Source organism: Chelonia mydas, chromosome 24 (genome assembly GCF_015237465.2).
Source record: "Chelonia mydas isolate rCheMyd1 chromosome 24, rCheMyd1.pri.v2, whole genome shotgun sequence".
NCBI lineage: Eukaryota > Metazoa > Chordata > Testudines > Cheloniidae > Chelonia > Chelonia mydas.
The window spans coordinates 10,956,311-10,975,370 of record NC_051264.2 but is presented as its reverse complement, the minus strand read 5'-3'; the positions used below and the strand labels follow the sequence as shown (position 1 = coordinate 10,975,370).

The window sequence follows — 19,060 nt, the reverse complement described above, 5'->3', positions numbered from 1 at the left end:
GGGTTTGGGACTGGTGGATCCCATTCTAGTTACCACATCACCCCCGGTGTCAGACCACCTCTGGCATCCCACCTCTGCCACCATATGCCTCACACTGACCTTGGCTCCCACCCAGTATTTATAATGGGAACTGCAGCAGCAGTGCTTGGTCCCCCAGGCTCCCCCTGGGACTGAGCCAGGCACCTTCCAGCTCCCACCCCGCTGAGGAGCCTCACAGTGAAATGGGAGGGAATCCAACTACCCATTGTAACAAACTGCCCCCGCGGCCCAGGCGCCTGGCCCTCCCACCCGGCTCCCTCACAGATGGGCGACTGCTGCCTCCACCCAGGGCACCCCAACTCCAAAGCACTAAGGACTGCTCCAGGAGGCAACGGCTTGTTTCCCCACCTCCTCTCATCAGCACAAAGGACACCAGCCTGGTGCCCTCGCACGGGACGGTTGTCCCCCTGCATGCAGCGAGCAGTGAGGTCTCTGTTTGGTGTGAGGGGGTCACTGACCGGCTTTGGGGTGTGCAGCCCTGGTGTGTGTGTGATTTAGGAGTCTGGGGTCTGCCCGCCACGGGGATCCAGCAGGCACCTTCAGCCTGGCCTGAGGACGTGCTAGGCCAGGCCTCCTGCAGACGATGACAGCGAGGCCCTTGCACCATCCTCGGGACTCGTCATGGAATCTTCACCCACGTTAGGAGCCACATTCCAGTGCGGGGGCCTCCTAGCACCAGGGGCCTACGGGATCTACGGGGCAGGGGGAAGGCAGAGCATGAACTCCCGGGCAGTACAACGAGAGCCCAGCTGGCGGCTCAGGGCTCATGCCCAGTGTAAACTGCCTTTACCAGCTCAGGGAGCTCAGAGTGGCTGCTTGCTTGTCTTTTCAGCACTTTGTATGGCGGGGCTGTGATGCGCCCCCCCGAGAGGGAAGCCCCCTGGAGAGGCAGGGGGACCGGGGCAGTGTGTCCTGCCTGCCAGCCCTGCATGTGGCACAGCAGCAAAGAGGAGCGGAGGTGCTCAGGGTTGAAAATAGAGCTGGGCAGGTGATTTACCCCAGGGCTCCTCGCTTTGCTCTTTGCCGCCGATGGATCCAGCTGTTTCAGGGACTGAGATCTGTCTGACTGCCAGGGCTTGCCATGCTCCTGCCCTCTGGCTCACACTGCATTCCTCCTGGGGGCTGCAGCGGCCCCTACGCGCCCGCCGAGAATGCTGCCTGACAAAGGTGGCTGTGTGCCCGCAGCGTGTTTACCACTCACTCACACACACCAAACAAAATCCCCCTTTCAGTTTTGTTCCTCTCTCTCTCTCTTTCCCCCACCACCCCGGATGCCAGGCTCCCATTGGCCCGGGCATTTTGCAGACCCTGCATCACCGAAGCACTGGCTGTTTTTAAACCCCGGGGCCATTCTCCAGCCATCCTTCGGCGAGGAACTCTTGGCCCCACTGCTGGCTTGCCCATGCCTCTAGGAGTCATACAGTAACTGGAAGCCATGGGGTCCCAGGGCGCTTCGGGGAGTGGGAGCCTCGTGCTGGTCGCTGCCCTGTTCTCTGCACTGGGTAAGTGACTTCTCCTCTGGGGGCGGTGAGCCGTTCTCTCCCTGTTCCCACAGAGACCGGAGGGGTGGCGAGGCACATGATGGGAGTGGGCCCTGCCCTGTGAGGTGCGTGTCTCGGTGGTAACCAGAAGATACGTGGGGATGAGAGGCTGTTGTGGAGCAGCCCCAGTGCCAGGGGTTCGGTTGCTGGGGAGACAAGTTTTGTGACTGTTAGACTGGCAGTGGCTGCCCCTGGAAAACAGGGCAGGCTGGGCTGCGCCTGCACCCTCTGCAGGAAGGTTCATGCTGCTGCTCCAGGAGCTGCTCATACAGCCGGCATTTCCCTTGCACTTTCCTCCCTGAGGATCCCAACGTTTTTCCCAGGCCACAGGAACAGAACTCAGCTGCATGCAGCTCTGGGTCTCTCCTCAGCGCTGCCAGGGACCCAGCTGCCCTGTAACGAGGGGCGTGTGCAAGGGAGCTGGAGACAAGGGGGTGACATTAGTGGGGAAGGTCTGGGTGGACAGAGCATTTCATGGGGTCTCTGGGGTCACAGGAGCCAGAGGTGGGGCTGGAGCAGGATGGCTCCAGGGACTGTTTGAAGCATTACAGCTGCATCTCTATCCTTGAACTGCCTCGTTGCTTTGAGCCAATGACCCCCTGGCACATCGGGTTCCCATCTGTCGAGAGAGCCCTGCAGTCCTTGGGCAAAGATAGGAGGGAAGAATCCTGCACCAGCCCTGGGAGATGCCTCCTCCATCCCCAGTTGGGGGCTGAAGTAAGAGCCCACCTCTGGCTGGGGTATCGGCGCACACTGGGATGAATCCTCTGGCCTGTTTCATTCCATGCATTCCCACATGGGACGGTTCCTGGCTCCTGTCACTGCATTTCCCACCAACCTCCCTCCTGTCCTGTGGGGCAGAGACAGGATCCGGCTGCTCAGAGCGCTTGCTGCTGGGGGCGGCTGCAGGGGCGCTTCCCTCTCCCTCTTCTTGGGCCCCTCGGCTGGGCCTGGGGGGGGCTGCCATTGTCACATCAGCACACATTTCTGTTCATTGGAAGCTGGTAACAGACCCCATGTCTGTCCGAGGAGGGTGTAACAGGCTGACACATCCCGGACTGTAGCAGGCTCTCAGGGCCAGACTGGTAAAGGTATTTAGGTGCCTAGTGGGCATCAAGGTGTTTTTAAAAATCCACAAGGCTTCTAAATCCCTGTAACAATCTGCCCCCCCCCCCAGCAGTGACATGGCAGGCGCAGTGTCCCAAGGCTCTCATGGCACCTCTCCTGTAGCTATCAGAGCATTGGAGCTGCTGCGCCAGAATGGACAGTACCTCCATATAGTTTTGTATCCCTTCTCCTGCCATATGAGATCAGATCGTTGGTGTATCTAACCCCATGTCCTGCAGCTCCTTGGTCCACGTCATCTGATATTACAAATAATATGTGAAGCTAGAACCAGTTCTTCTGCTGGGAATCAATGAATTTATAAATGTTACTGGACTGAGCCAGGTTTCTATCCACTCCTGTCCTGCCTTCTGTGGTACCGGGGCCTTTGGGCAGGCTTGCACAAGGTGATGGGAAAACCCACTCCTGACCCCAGCGTAATCAGTTTACACCCTGGAGCATGAAGTTTGCTCTCTCTGATTAACCCAATGGCCCGTGTCAGTCCTAGTCAGTGCAGAACCTGGTGGGGTTCTAGACACAGGGTGTGTCTTCCTAGCCAGCTCATGCAGCAGTGAGTTCCACAGGTCAATTTCTCCTATGATCCCATCTCCTTCATCAGGATTAGCTGCCCAGTTCCCATCTTCCTCCCAGGGCGATGGGAGGACAGGGAAGAGGCAGGCCCCTGACTCAGAGAACACCCCAGAGGGCGGAGCCACAGTGCACTCCTGCCAGCCCCCAACACACTGCCTACCATGTCCCTGAAGTGGCAACAGGCAGCTCCTCAGAACACACCCACCGCCACCTCCTGCCTTTACCCCAGAGCTGGGTTTGCCTTTGGGGTCTCTTTTCCTCGGGTCAGTTGGGGATATTTGGCTCTGTGTCTCTCAAGGCAGCATCAGGCTGCAGCCCAGTGGCCAGGGCCAGATCCCAGACAGGATGGCACCAGCCTCATTGGTTCCTTGCCCCTTAGTTCCTTCGCCAGCCCAGGCTCCAGTGCCAGCTTCCTGGAAGCCCTTTGGCTCAGACTGCAGCCTGGCTACCATGTGAACGAACCTGTGCTCCTTGCTCTCCCAATGGAGCAGGGGTTGGGGAGACCCATATGGGAAGATCTCCCTCCCCCCACCCCTTGCTTTCCTCCTGTCCTGACAGCCCGAAGTCCTGCCAGAGCAGTGCCTGCCTGGAGATGGCACCAGGAGCTCCTGGCCTTTCGGTGCGGGCCGTGGAGAGCAGAAGAGAACTCGCCCATGTCTAGCTGAGCTTGGTCCCTGCCTGGGTTTGTGAATAACGGGCCAGACCCCCCACTGATGTGAGTCAGCCTCGCTCCATGGGCTGCCATTGGCACTAGGCTGAGTTACACCTGTCGTGAGTCCTTGAGGGCAAATTCACCATTGTCCTGCCCCTTGTGCTGCTGTTTACACCAGTGCACAGCGCCACCATGCTGGTGTGACAGCATTTACAGCCACTGTGCACTGGTGAAAATGCCCACACAAGGGACAGGGCAATGGGTCTAGTGGTGAGAGGAGGCAGCTGCCACCAGAATTCCCGGGTTCCATTCCTGGCTTTGCCACTGATTTATTGTAGTCTTTGAAATGCACCCATCACAGCCTCCTGGCCCAGACGACACTGTCCCTTGGATCAGGAGAATGGTCCTGCCAAACCCCACCCACTGAAAACCATGGCCCTGGAATGGCAAATGTCAGGGAGACGACTTCCCCTGGGGTTTAGCTGCACATAAACACTGCAATCCAACCCACAGGTGAATCGCACTGTAGCGGAGCCAGGACAGCCCGCAGAGCCAGACTCTTCACCACCTCAGGGACTGTGAATTCGAGGGCCAGGCCTCACCTCTTCACAAGCCCATCCTCCCAGCCAGTCTGAGCTGCCTCCATGGCACAGGGGGCTCACTTTGGGCTTTGCAGAGCTTCCATCCTGCAAACTGGAAGCAGCTAAGAGGCCAGTGCAGTCTGGGCAGCCCGTGTGATCCACTCTGTGCCTAATGCAGTAGCTGAAGCATCACAGAGGGAGCTGGGTGACCGACCTGCTCTGTAGCCTTGGGAGCAAGTCACCCCCTCCCACCCGACACACACACACACACACCCTGTGACTCAGTTTCCCCATCTGTGCAGTGATGATCCTGACCGCCTCCCAGGAGGATGTAAGGGTTTTGTCCCTAACGTGTGCAGTGTTGGAGGTTCTCATTGGTCAGGGGCTGGGGGGCAGAACCAGCATGTTCTCTCCTACTGGGCAGCCTGGAACCTGCACTCTGGGGTTCAAGTGGCTCATCCCTTGGCTGTTCCCTCTCCTCTCCCCCTTGCTTGCTCTTTTCATCTCTCCCCCTCTCCTCCCGGGGGCCCAGCTGCACAGACACTAGCACGTGCTGAGCAAGTCTGATGGCACCTTTCTCTGCTCATGTCCATGGCTAGCACACAAGCAGAAAGGGGAGTTAAATCCGCAGCTGCCATTTCTCTGAGCACAGAAAGGCCTGGCTACCTGGTTGGTACCCACCACATTTTGCTAAAGCACTGCAGTGTGCTGGCACTTCCCATTACCACTCTGCTGCTGCTGAGCTGCCAGGGAGCCCACTTAGCACAGCTGCTCTGCCACAGAGGGCTCCAGGTACGCCTGGGAGAAACACACCTTCTGTGCTGCATGGGGCACTAGTGCATCCAGCTAGAGCACACCTGACATGCTGCATGGGGCACTATGCATCCGACGAAGTGGGTATTTACCCACGAAAGCTCATGCTCCAATACATCTGTTAGTCTATAAGGTGCCACAGGACTCTTTGCCGCTTTGATGGGACACTAGTGCACCCAGGTAGAGCACACCTGCCGTGCTGCAGAGTTTGCTTCTCCTCCCCTCCTCAGACCCAAAATGGCCCTTCTGTGGCACCGTCTGGAGAGGAAGTTCACAGCCAGCCCCATGCATCTGCCTCTGGCTTTGCGTCCCCTTACCTCACAGGGGAATATCATTAGCTGCCCCCCCTTGCCAGCTGTGAGGACCCAGCAATCTTCAGGGAAAGGACGTTTTACTGCCAGAAAGCTCCTAAAGCACAAACTCAAGGAGAGCTGGGCTGGGTGGTACAGAGAGCAGCACGAGGCTGGCACTGCGCACCTGGCAGACATGTCCCTGCTTCTCTTACTGCCTAGAGCTTCCTCTACCCATCAGCTGCGATGATTCTCTGCCCTTCCCCCAGACCTATGGCCCAATGGCTCAGTTTGTATTTGGTAGGATGCCACGACCCACCGGGTAAGGGATTCCCTTGGAGAGGCATCAGATAAGAGGCTTTCCTGAATGCCAGTCTCAGCCAGCCCTGAGCCAGCTGTGCTGGGTGCTTCTCGAGGCCCCTTCACATCCCAGTCATTAGTGTATTTCTCCTCACAGCCCCCTGGGAGGCAGGGCAGGGCTCGTGCCCCCAGAGCTAGGAGAGGACAGGAGGGGAAGTGAAGCCCCGCGAGCTGAGTAACTGGTTATTCAGGGAGCCCATAGCAGGGAAGGGAATTGAAGGCAGGTCTCCTATGTTAGTGCCCTGCCCATGGGGCCATCCTTCCACTCCAGCCAGTCCCTGTGGGAGGGAAGGGAGACATGGGCCTGGTGCGCCCCCCTGCACAGGGGCATTTCCCCACAGCGCTGGCCTGCCCAATCCGTGTAAGTGGGGCTGGAGGTGCAGGGTCTGACCCCCCTTAGTCAGGGTGGGGCAGGTGATGTGAGGTGAGGCCAGTGGCTGACTGGAGTGTCTGCGTTACCAGAGCACAGTACAGCCTTCCAGCTCAGACATCTGGAGCTACAGCAGCACCACTCTCCCCACAACCAGCCCCAGGGGCCCAGCCTGGCTCCCGGGCCCAGCTGCCCACAGCAGTGGCCTGGGAGCAATTGAGGGTCCTTTGGTTTCACAGACTCTTTCTGCCCCATCCTTGGCCCATTAAATGCCATGGCTCCTGCCTGGCTGTGACCAGCTGCCAGCTCCCACCAGCTCCATCGGACAGGATCTGCTGCCCGTGGCGGGAGAGAGGAGCAACACTGAGTGCTGGCTGGGTCCAGCTCATGCAGAGGCACCGAACAGGGCCCAGCGGCTCTAAACCACCCCGCCAGGGTGCGTCTCGCTGAGGGAAGGTGGTCGAGTCAGATCCTAGGAGAAGCCATGGTTAAAACCAGCGACAAGGGGCACCTGGCATCTGCAGTAGGGGAGAGGTGGAGCTTAGCTAGCATGCATCAGCTAAGCGCAGCTCCTCTCCTAGCCAGGATGAGCCCCAGACCAGGCCACAGCACGGCCTTGGCCTCCAGGCAGCACCTCAGGGTTGATGTGGGGGCAGGAGGCACCATCCCTCACAGGGCTGCACAAGGGAGCTGGAAGAGACACGGGGCACAGAGGGCAGTGGCCCCTCTGGTGTCAGCCAGGGCATCCCCCGGCCTGGATGCAGCTGTGAATGGCCATCTAGCCAGTGGTACTGGTCCAGGCTGGACAGACATTCCTAAGAGGTGTCTGGCCCCCGCTGCTCTGTCTGGCCCAGGATTTCCCCTCAAGCCAGCAAGAGGGTGAGGCCCCAAGCCAGGGTGGAACAGCAGGGAAATCTCCCCCCACTGTCAGGAATGTCAGCTCGGGGGTGGACAAAAGCCTAGGCAAGTGCTTGTCTGAAGCACAATTCCCCCTTTGAGCTGCCAGCTCAGTATCACCCAAGTGGCTCCAGCAGGCCCAGCAATGTTCTGGCCCCCGACCCGGAGCCCAGTGAGCCCGCCAAAGCCTCCTCCAGCAGAGCTGGGCCGGGCGGAGGGGAGGGGACCAGAACAAAGCCATACACAGTGGGGACAATGGGCCAGTGTCAGGGCCCAGCCCTTGTGTATTCTCCAAAATAGAACAAAGGGGCCTTTGCCCCTCAGCCGGTAGCACTGGCATGGGGCTCCGGCATGTTTCCAGCAAGCGCTGTGCCAAGGTGGGCACGCGGACTCCTGAGGGAGCAAGACACCTGCTGACCTGGGAGTCAGGGCTGGCTGAGCCTCTCTAGAGAAGTCGGAGCAACCGCACTGCCGAAGGGCTTCTGCTAACACCCCCACCTGGCACTGAGGATGGAAACCCCCCTAGACTCTCCATGCCCAGCACAGCACCGGGCATGCCACCAGTGACAGGAGATGGTGCCCCCATGTGGCATAGCCCTACACCACTGCACAAGGCACGGGGGCTATCGTAAAAGGGAGTCCCATGGGAGCTGCTAACATCTCCTTCCACTGCTGCTGGCCTGCGCGCAGCCTGGACAGCCTCTGCCTGCCAGGAGAGGAGCTGTGTGACACATGGCACCACGCTTTGGCTCCACGTACAGGGGAAGGATCCCATTGTGGCTAAAGCACCAGCCTGGCATCCAGGCTATCCATGCTACAGTCGTGGCTATGCCATGACCTGGCTACGTGAACTCGGGCAAGCCACTGTGCTCCCTGTGAGACAGAGACACCAAAGCCCCGGGCTGTGGCAGGGCTTCCCTGGGCTGGAAGGGAGAGAGAATTGTCATTTACTAGCTGGGACTCTCCATTGCTGGGTATTTTGCCCCTTCCCCGCCTACACATGCAGATGTGGGCAGAGTGCCTAGGGGCCTAACATACCCACACAGCAGTGGGCAGGGGCTGGCTCGGACCTGCTCCTGGGCAGCAGGGCTGGAATGACTCTTCGGCTTTGTCTCCCTGCAGTGCTGGCTCCAACCTGGGCCATCCACGTTTACACACACCGGGAGGTCCATGGCACGGTGGGATCCCAGGTCACCCTCGCCTGCAGCTTCTGGTCCAGCGAGTGGATCTCCGATGACATCTCCATCACCTGGCTGTTCCAGCCAGAGAGCGGCAAAGACACCATCTCAGTAAGAGGCTGGCGGCTCAGGAAGGCCACTACTTCCATCCGTCCCATCCCCTAGGCTCTGCCCCTGGCTTAGCTCGCATCCTCATCACTCGCTTGTGTCTTCCCCCAGATATTCCACTTCGTAAAGGGGCAGCCCTATGTCGATGAAGTGGGCGCCTTCAAGAATCGCATGGAGTGGGTGGGGGACCCACACCGCAAAGACGGCTCCATTATCATCCGCAACCTGGATTACACCGACAACGGCACCTTCACCTGCGACGTCAAGAACCCGCCCGACATTGGCGGCAAGTCGTCTCAGGTCACCCTCTATGTCTTCGAAAAAGGTACATCGGGGAGGAGCTCAGAGCGTGGCCCTGCCCCACTGAGATGTGGGAGCCTGATAACTTCCAGTCACACCATCAACACGCTCCTCGCCTGCCCCTCGTTATCTGGGTTGCCCCACACCTGATCCCACCCCTCAGACCCACATGTGGCGCCACCCTGCCCCTCAACCCATACATGGTCCTGTCCTGCCCCTTCGACCCACACATGACCCCAGCCTGCCCCTCAGACCCATAAGTGGCCTCGTTTTAAGCCAGTGGCAAGACTGGCAGCCCCCTCGTCCATCCCCCCATTTCTCATCCCACCACAGGCCTGGCTGCCTCAACACACCTTAGCAAGGAGTCCTGCAGTCGCTGGCTGATGCCGCTACGGCAGAGGTGGGCAAACTACAACCCACGGGCCACATCCAGCCCACGGGACCCTTTTGCCCAGCCCCTGAGCTCCTGCCCCAGGAGGCTCGCCCCTGGCCCCTCCCCTGCTGTCCCCCCTCCCTTGCAGCCTCAGCTCGCTCTGCCGCTGGCGCAATGCTCTGGGCGGCGGGGCTGCGAGGTCCTGGGGCAGCACAGCTGCCGAGCCCGGCCGGGAATGAGAGGAGGGGTTGGATGGGGTAGCAGGGGGCAGTTAGGGGCAGGGGTCCGGGGACGGTCAGGGGACAGGGAGCGGGGGTGTGTGGATGGGGCAGGGGTCCCAGGGGGCCGTCAGGGAATGGGGGGGTGGATAGGAGGTGTGGACCGGGCCACGACCCCCTCCCCTAACTGGCCTTCCATACAATTTCCAAAACCCAATGCAGCCCTCAGGCCAAAAAGTTTGCCCACCCCTGTGCTACAGGCTAATCTGCTGCCAGCCACGAGGGGCAGCACTGAGACCCCCAAATAACTCATCTAACACAGTCGTGACACAGGAACCACCCCCAGGCAGTACCATGGGGGTCTGAACTGGAGCCATGTATCTCGGGCTGTCCCACCACCCCAGCTTTGAGCATGAGCAGCATTCCAGGTGTTCCTGTGTGTGTACTAATCCCAGCTGTGCCACCGACCTTAGGCAAGCCCCATCCCTTCGCTATGCCTCAGTTTCCCCTCCCACCCATTGTATATTCAGACTGTGAGCTCCCTGGAGACACTGTGTGTCTGTGCAGCATCTGACACAACGAGGGTCTGTTCTCAGTTGGGTCATTCAATGCGATTGTACTACAGATAATAAATACGGCTAAGGAACCATGTTGAGGGCCCTGCCAAAACCCCATGGGTTTCACAGATTTTAAGGCCAGAGGGCCCACCCTAGTCAGAGCTGCTGCAGAACCCAGGCCGGAGACCCTCCCGCAGGGCTTCCAGCCTCCAACCTCTCTATCTGGTGGTTGAGCCAAAGTCCTAGGGCATGTGCCTTGGTAACAGGTCCCTCTCCTCCACAGTGCCCACCAGGTACGGTGTGGTCTTGGGGGCCGTCATCGGAGGAGTGCTGGGGTTGGTCATCATCGTGGTGGTGATAGGCTATCTCATCAGGTATTGCTGGCTAAGGAGGCAGGCAACGCTGCAGAGGCAACTCAGGTAGGAATGGCTTAGAGAGAGTGCTGGAGGGACATGGCGTGTGCTGGGCTGGAGGGCTGGGAGATGGAGCATGGGGTGGAGCACTGTGCAGGGGGTGGGGTGGGGAGATCGCTGGGATGGGATGGGGGGTTGGGGCTGGGGTGGGGGGGAAGAGCTGTGCTGGGGGCTGCATGTTGGGCTGGCATCCCCTAGAGGGTGTCTGCAGGGGGAAGGCTCAGGTGGCTAATTCGCTCACGGGATGGGTAATGGCAGGGCGGGGCCAGGGGACGGGTGCTCATCCTGGCTCCTGCTGCGATCTGCAGGGAAGCTATGGTGAGGCTGGTGTGAAGACAGCGGCTCCTTTCGGAAGCCCACAGCTAGTTCAGAATCCAGTTGCCCCTGCTCTGCTCTGCATCACTTGGCAGGGTGGACACAAGCAAACAGTCTGCATTTGAATATGGCCAAATGTCAGTGTCTACACATAGGAGCAAAGAATGCAGGCCATGCTTACAGGATAGGAGATTCTGCAAATGATTTGGGGGTCGTGGCTCCCAGTTTGAGGCTGTGGCCAAAAGGGCCACTGCAGTCCTTGGATACATCAACAGGGGAATATCAAGTTGGAGTCAGTCGGTTATTTCACCTTTCTGGTGTGACCGCTGCTGGAATCCTGCATCCATTTCAGGTGTCCACAATTCAAAAAGCATGTTGACAAACTGGAGAGGGGTCAGAAGAGAAGAGCCATGAGAACAATTAATGGTTTGGAAAACCTGCCTCCTAATGATAGATTCAAGGAGCTCAACCTATTTAGCTTAACAAAGAGAAACTTAAGGGGTGACTTGATCACAATCTGTAAGTACCTACATAGAGAACAAATATTTAATAACTAGCTCTTCAGTCTAGCAAAGGTCTAGCACAATCCAATGGCTGGAAGTTGAAGCTAGACAAATTCAGACTAGAAACAAGATGCAATTTTTTAACAATGAGGGTAATTAACCATTGGAAGAACTTACCAAAGGTCGTGGGGGATTCTCCATCACTAGTCATTTTTAAATTGAGATGGGATGTTTTCCTAAAAGCTGTGCTCTACTTCAAACAGGAATTAATTCAGGGAAGTCCTGTGGTCTGTGTTATTCAGGAGGTCAGATTAGATGGTCACAATGGTCCCCTCTGACTGCGGAATCTATGAATTGGGCGTCTTACAGGCAGTGCTGACCAATTTCTGTTCTCATTTAGTGCTATGGAGAAAGGCAAACTGCAGCGGTCAGCCAAGGATTCGTCAAAACGAGGCCGCCAGGTGAGCAGGAGAGAACATGACCGCGGGGGAAAGCGGGGAGGGAAGACTCATAGGCCAGCACTAACAGAGCTACCGCCAGCCCCAGATTTCAAAGGGAGTAAAGCACCTGGGTCCCCCTTTGCAGACAGGGAAACACAGGCCCAGGGAGGAGCAGTGAGGTACACATGGGCAGCAGGAGGCGGGACTAGAACCTACCTATCTCAGCTTCCAGCTTCACACTCCAGCCCCACAAGGAAAACAGCGCAACCCTGGGAAGGAGAGAGGGAAGTAACCTGCTCTCCCTCAAGTCACTGGTAAATCTCCCGCTGCCGCCAATGGGACCCACAGAAAGGTCCCAAGTTAGGGCCTGATCCTGTGAGCTGCCCTTAGCACCCCACGGGCTCACGGCCTGAGTGCCAGCGGGGCTGGAAGGAGGCTTACAGACCCAGGAAACGGCTCAGCACACTAAGGCCCCCACACTGCCCCGAGCCGGCCCTGACAGCGCTTGCTACCAGTGTCTCCCCACACACTCAGGGGTGGAGCTTTCCGATCAGCCACAGCCTCCCTGCCCCACTGCAGCTGCCAGCCTCACCGCTTTCCTTCCCCCTACAGCCCCCTGTCCTGTATGCCATGCTGGACCATAGCCGGAGCACCAAGTCGGCCAGCGAGAAGAAATCCAAGGGCGGCCTGGGCGAGTCCCGCAAGGACAAGAAATAGCGGTTAGCAGGCAGGGAAGGTACCCCCAAGGCGGGCGCCGAGTCCCCCCGCAGTTCAAAGGTCGTCATGACCATCGAGATGGAACTGAGGGGGGACGAGGCTGAGGCCACCAGCCTCAAACCCGCCGTCAAGTCCCCCAGCAAGAACAGCCTCAAAAACGCCCTGATGAACATCATCAAGATGGACTCGGAAAAATGATGAACGCCCCCAAACCGAGGAAAGAGGTGTCCTGCCCCTCCCCCTAGGCTTTCTGAGGGAGGGGGCCAGGATGCCTGCCCCACTATCCCCTCCTCCTGGCTTCACCTCTCCGCACAGCTCCGCGGAGAGCCTGCTCTCTGGTCCGTCAGGCTGAGGGGCAGGGCTAGGCCATGGCAAGGCCATGGCACACCAGCGCGGGCTCCTTTCTCTAGGCTCATCTGCAGAGGTTACATGAACCCCAGTGCAGAGCGGCAGCATGTAGGAGCTTTGAGGAGACCAAAGACAAGCCGGGATGGGGGCGTCAGCCCCTTCCGGCACCGCAGGCGAGACACTGCCAGGCAGAATCATGCGCCCCTGCTAAGATAGCTAGGGTGAGGGCAGTGCCAACCCCATCAGCAGGCGCCTGGTTGGCGAGAGGTGCCAGGTTGCACCTGCCCTGGGGCTGTGTGAGGATGAGGGTGGGAGCTGCCCTGGTGGATCTGCGTGCACCGCACATGGCCACAGGCCGGCCGGGTGACACGAAGGCCTGGGACAGAGCAGAGGAGATGGCCCCAGGGGAGAAGGGTGCTGCCAGTGGGGCATCTCTCACCCTGGCCCCGACTCCTCCGGGGCCTGCCCCTGCCCTCAGTCTGGTGGACCCTACAAGGATTTGGGTGTGGTCCTTGGACAGGGTCCTCACAGAAATGGCCGCCCAATGCCCCGGCCTGAGAGACCGGACTCCCAGCAGCCGCTGAGCCTGACGAGACATGGAAGCCATGAGGACGGGATAGCCGGGGCCCCTCGTCCCTGACATGAGGCCCCTGCATACGGTACCTTCCACTGCGTGAACATCTGTAAAAAACCCTCCCCCGCCCGGCGCCACGGGCACAGGTGTAATTTTTTATTTGAAGACACAATCAGTGACTCTGGGATTCAGCAGGATGGTTTAACCCCCGCCTCCCCAGGGGCTTCCCTCGAGCAGGGGCAGCTAGGGGCACCTGCTAGTCCCACCCCAGTGCCTGCCAGCATCTGCCCTCCCACCCCCCTGCACTGCGATGTCTGCCCCGTGGCCCCTGCTCCCTGCCCCACAGCCCATGTGGGAGTTACACCATCCTGGGACACCCCCAGTCCCCCGGCTCCAAACCCTCAGTGATGGAGGGGTTTTCATCCTCTGGGAGGGTTTTTACCTTGGATTCGTCCCTTTTGTTCTTTCGTCCCTTCTTGCCATTTTCTCGTCTCTTCCTGGGATGTGACTGAGCACAAATGATGTCACACGGTGACCCTCCCTCCCTCGCTCCCTCCAGGTCTCTCCGCTCCTGCCCCGCCCATTTTTGGATTAACCCCTGTCGTGACGACGGACTCGGTAACCCCCTTGTGCCCCTGGGGCCCCTCGCCAGCAGCCAAAGGCTCCCGGGGGAGGCGATGCTGCCTCAAGACCAGGAGGTGCCACAACACTGAGGACCCCCTGCCCAGGCTGCTGCTGGGACCCCCATCTCCCTTGGCCTCCTCTCTGCCCCAAAGCTGGGCTGTCCTTCCCCGAAGGACGAGCCAGGGCTGGCTGTGCCCTCGGGGCCAGGCCGGTGGGTCGCTCTGGGTATATGTGGATACAGCAGTATCTATGGCAGGCTGTGTGCACGTGCTGTGCAGATAACGTCCGTCCATGAGGAGCTGTTCTAAACCACTAAACTGCAGCTGTGTGTGTCCAGTGAAGCGCGGTGTATTTTCTACGTTCTGTACATTCCCCCGAGCAACAAAGACACCATTAAACCCTTAATAAAAACTGACATTTCTAGGACCAAACAGACAGACAAACAGGCTGGGCTTGTTATCCCTCATCCCCCGCCGTGGGTCGAGTGGCCTTTGCCACAGATCAGCCATGGGTAAGAGGAGCCCGTCTGACTTAGTCAAAAGCATGCCACACAGCCTCAGCCCTGCCCGAGTGGGACCCCATAGAGGGGCGAGCAGGGAATTCAGTCCTTGGCCTCCCTGCTCTGGAAGGAGCCCTTTAGGGCCTGACACCATGCTGGGAATTTTGCCTTTCACCCACATAGGCCCTGGAGCTGGCCATTAGCACCACTGGAGTTTTGTGACACGGACAATTATTTCCTAGGAAACCAAAGAACACCCCAGCTCACGCTGCTGCCCAAATGAGCCACCCAGTGGCACAACTTTGGGTTGCTACCAGCTTGGGCTGGACTTGGACCCAGTGATGCAAGGGCTGTGTCCCCTGAGCCCTCCCCCAGTCAGGGTCTAGACAGATGTGACATGGCTTTCCTCTAGATCTGTCATCATGTGCCACTGGGACTCTGTCCCCTTCCCTGGCTGGCTCACTGACCCTGTGCCCAGTGTGTCGTGCTGGGAATTGTTCACCCACCCTGAGAGTGCAGCCCTGTCTGGATAACACCCGCATAGCGCCCAGCCACAAGGACAGGATAGCCATTGAGTTGTGTCCTTACCGCAGCTTTTGTCACAACGCAACAGGATGGCACCTAGATTTGTGTCCACCCACGCTGCCAGCCCAGGGCATTCTGGGAAAATCTGGGCCGCTATCCCATAGTGCCTTAGCAGGGTGAGGGCTGCCCAGAGGACATGCACACAGAGTAGCACCCAAGCAGCGCAGTATGGGATGCCCCACTGCATGGGTTGCTGGGAGGAGGAGGAAGCATGTCCAAGCCAGTTCCATGGGCCCCGGGGGCGGGGTGTCCCAGCTACCCTGCAAAATATCATTGTGCCAAACTGGTGACATGCCACCCAAACCACCAGCGAGGGCTACATGTGGTCACTTGCCCTGGCTACTCCCTGAATGGCGTCTGGACACAAATCCTTTCCCGAGCCACCCACGCTGTTAGCCAGTTACAAACTCAGCGACAAGTTGGAGCCAGAAGCTGCTGAGCTCAGATCTCTGCCAGGCTCCGGGGGACACAACACTTGTGGCTAGAATATCGCAGGGGAAGGCTGGCACAGCCAAGCAGAGCCCAGGCAAGGGCATGAAGGAGCCCATCCCCAGTCTTCTCCTCCCAATCCCATGGGGGAGCCTGAACAGCTGGCTGGGAGAGGCAGCTGTGGATGTAGCAGGGCAGACGGATGGGGAAGGATCTGTCTGTGCTGGCTCCCTTCACAGCTGGCTCCGACTACTCCCTTGGGGCCAGGCAGTCCCCTGTGCAGGGAACTCAGGACACTGCCCCAGCTGATGCTCCCAGGGTTTCCATTTTCAACAGGGGCACAGGGGTTGCATCGCTCATAGGAAGTAATAGTCAATGGTCATGGGAAGGGCAGGGCAAGGAGCCCTTCATGCACAAGGACTCTTCCCCCACATCATGCACAGGAGGGGAGAGCAGCATGAGGTGAAGCTCAGTTGCAGCTTTTTCCTTCCAGGTTTGAGGGGTATGATGCCAAGAAGAGGTCAGTTGACCCACCCTGCTCCTGTTGGTCCCACAGTGGGGTTAGCGGGGGAACTGGACAGCCTGCAAGAGCCACTGCAGCCCCTCAGTACCCTCTCACCCCATCCACTCCTGCTGTGGGTCCCCATGTCACATCTGCCTAGTCCCTGAGGGGGGCATGTCCAGCCCTGCCGTTACCCGTTGCCCCCAGCCGAGCACTGGGGCCCGGGTGTGAATAGGCACACTGCAGCCCAGGGCTTGGGGCCGTGTGCCTTGGGTTCATGGCATCTCCATTCCCCGCGTCTGGTGCAGTCATTTGCACCAGATCTGGTAGTACTCTGCCCCACTGGGCCTTGGTGCACACAATGGCACAGCAGGCAGGGCAGCAGTGAATCAGGGGTCCCCAAGTGCAAGGCCAGAAGGGGCTGCTCGGTTCACCCTGGCTGAGCTCAGGCCTAGTACCGGCCAGAGAGCCTCACCCTGGGACTTCTGCTTCCAGCCCAGTGACTAGTGGGCTTGGGTTCCTCTGAGCTGGGTGACCTTCTCTGACCCCAGGATGGGGGGGTGGGATGTGTCGGAGGGCGGGGGGGGGCCTGGAGACACCTAAACTCCAGAAGAATCCCTTTCCAAGCCTCCTGCCGCCTGGAGCTACTCCCACTGTGCTCTGTGCCCAGCCCCTGGAGCCTGGCCCAGGGGCTGGCTCATATACTCTCCCTGCACAGAGAATCTCCCTGGGTGCCTACCTGCTCAGGAGCCCAGCCCAGAGGGGCAAGGTTGGGCTCATGAGGGGTGAATTGCTCTGGTCCCAGGGACTGTAGGCTTCCAATCACCCACTCTCTGCAGTAGGTATGAGTCCCATTCGCCATGTACACCCCATAGAAAGGGAGTGGGGGCTAGTGGTTAGAGCAGAGGACTGGGCGCCACATCCTCTCTATGTGCCTCAGTTTCCTCATGGGGTGCTGCAGAGCTTCATTAGGGTTAGCAAAACGATTGGAGGCCTCTAGTTAAAGATCATGCTGAAGGGCCATGGATCAGTATGGACTGGGAAACTGAGGTACGTGGTCTGCCCAAAGTCACACAATGGCCATTTAAGCAGGGTGAGGCAGGGCAGCACTTGGCTGGGATGGATGAGAAATGCAGACACCTTTCTAGGTCATTTCTGCTTCACCATCACCCTTCACCTTGCTTTTCCTGGCTCCCGGGGCTCTCTGGGGGGATGCTGGCCGGCACTATTGGTACTGCAGAGCGGTTTAACCAGAGCTGGGGCCTTGTCCTTCCTGCCAGACTTGCTTACTGTAAAAAGGTTAATTAGCATAAACAGGTTCATTTCAAAACCTTAGCCTGCTACAGGACTGGATGCGGTCTCAGCTCCGGATCTCAGCAGGCTGGGGCTGGTCAGTATCTGGTCTAAGGCTGTAGGAAGTGTTGCCAGTAGCCCTCTCCTCCTGGGGTCAGGCCTGAGCTCAGGTCCTAGGGGGCACTGTGCATATCAGGTACCTTAGCTTCACCCTGCCTCAGAGAACAAGGGGATGTTCAGGGATATCCGATTTTAAACCAACAAAGGGAAATACTACTTCACAATGCACAATAACCTTTGGAATTCTCTGCCACAAGTTATCACTGAGGCCAAGAGTTAGCAGAGAATTCAAGAAAGCATTGGATGTTTTTGTAACAACCCCCTTGGGTGGGTCACTTTCCAGGACTGAATTTATGGCCTGTGGATCTAAAAGTATGAGCCTCTACGGATAAAGGACGAGCTTCATCAGCTTAAAGGCAGCAGCAGCCGCCTCCGGTTTCACTCACAGCAGAGATTCAGCCTTTCCGCTTCATATGAAGAATGCAGCGTATCTTTCCCAAGCTTCTGTAAGCGGGGGAATAGTCCCACTATTGTGGGGAACGTTCCTGGCTTCTGCACGACCCCGGTGAGGTGGGCTAGCGAAAGGATCTGGGTCCTCGCTCCCACTCCCTTTACCCAGTGGCCTCCCTGCCCTTGAGGACTCCCCTTCCACTCTCCGGTCTGGCAGAATCCTCGTAACCCCAACAAGGCTGGGCCCAGGATTCCTGGGGGGCTCGACCCCCAACCCTGCTGCGGTCACCTAGGACAGGGGCTAGGGTGTCCCCACTCCGAGGTACTCTCTCTGCACTGGGCACTTCTCTGACCCACTGATTATTACATACAATTTAAAGCAAATGCAAGTTATTTAATCAACAATTAATTTTAAAAAGAATAAGGGGAAATGGGAAAGGTTAAAGGAAACACATCACCCCGCTCTGTGGCAGGGAACATCACAGTGTCTCTGGAACGTCATGGCAGTTCACAGTCTGTTCCTTGTAAGTCCCAGGCCTCCTTCTCAGGCCCTGGCTGTGCTGCAGGGATGCTGTGGGTTGGACACTCGCTCTGGTGGTGGCCACACGCTCTCAGGCTCTAAGTGGCAGGACCCTTCTTCCCAGTGTTGCCCCTGCCCTGTTGGGGTTACAATCCAAGCCTGGCCTGCAGAGCCTCTTGGCTGAAGGGCCTCCCTGTGCTGGGCCCGCTGCCCAGGGTCCCCCTCGCTCTCCCCAGCTGCTCACCGCACCCAGCTCCGGACTGCGCCAGCCCCAGCTCCACCACTCTGTCTCTGCTGCCCTGCCTCCAGCTCCCTGGGCTGCTTCTTTGGTCCCCCTGCCTCTGGTTGCTGCAGCTCTGCTCCCAGGACAGGTCTGCTCCGCAGGCTGCTTCTGTGACTCTGCTCCCAGCACTGACCTGCTTCCTGGGCTGCTTTTCTGGTCCCTCTGGATCTGGCCCAGCTCTGCTCCCCAACTCAGCTCGGGCCCCTGCTTTCTCCTTAGCTCAGCCCCACTCTGTCTGACCCAGTCAAATCCAGCTCACACAGAGGACGGGGCCTCCTGACTCCTGATTAGCCTGCTAGCCCTGTCATTCAGGCTGACCTGGAGCATTGGCCTCTCCCCATTGTTCCTGGGGGCTGTCAGTCTCAGGCTTCTGATTCCCCATCGACCCTTCCCCTTTGAGTACTGGGAGCTAGCAACTAAAACACCCCCACTGAATGTTAGAAAGGGGGCAACAGTCCCCTTACACTTACGGCACTTAGGCTGTGGGTAAAAACTGAATTTCCTGGGACTCTTCAACTAAATCTCTTACGCAG

General features: G+C 58.6%; 1 protein-coding gene across 1 annotated transcript; it reads left to right on the top strand.

Annotated features, from left to right (window-relative positions):
* Window positions 1-1,303: 1,303 nt before the first annotated feature.
* Window positions 1,304-14,349, top strand: MPZ (myelin protein zero). The gene is given in 6 exon segments (XM_007052799.4): window positions 1,304-1,541; window positions 8,361-8,527; window positions 8,636-8,849; window positions 10,256-10,391; window positions 11,604-11,664; window positions 12,256-14,349. Coding segments are annotated over 6 exon segments (948 nt in total). The 5' UTR covers window positions 1,304-1,474; the 3' UTR covers window positions 12,559-14,349.
* Window positions 14,350-19,060: the final 4,711 nt, after the last annotated feature.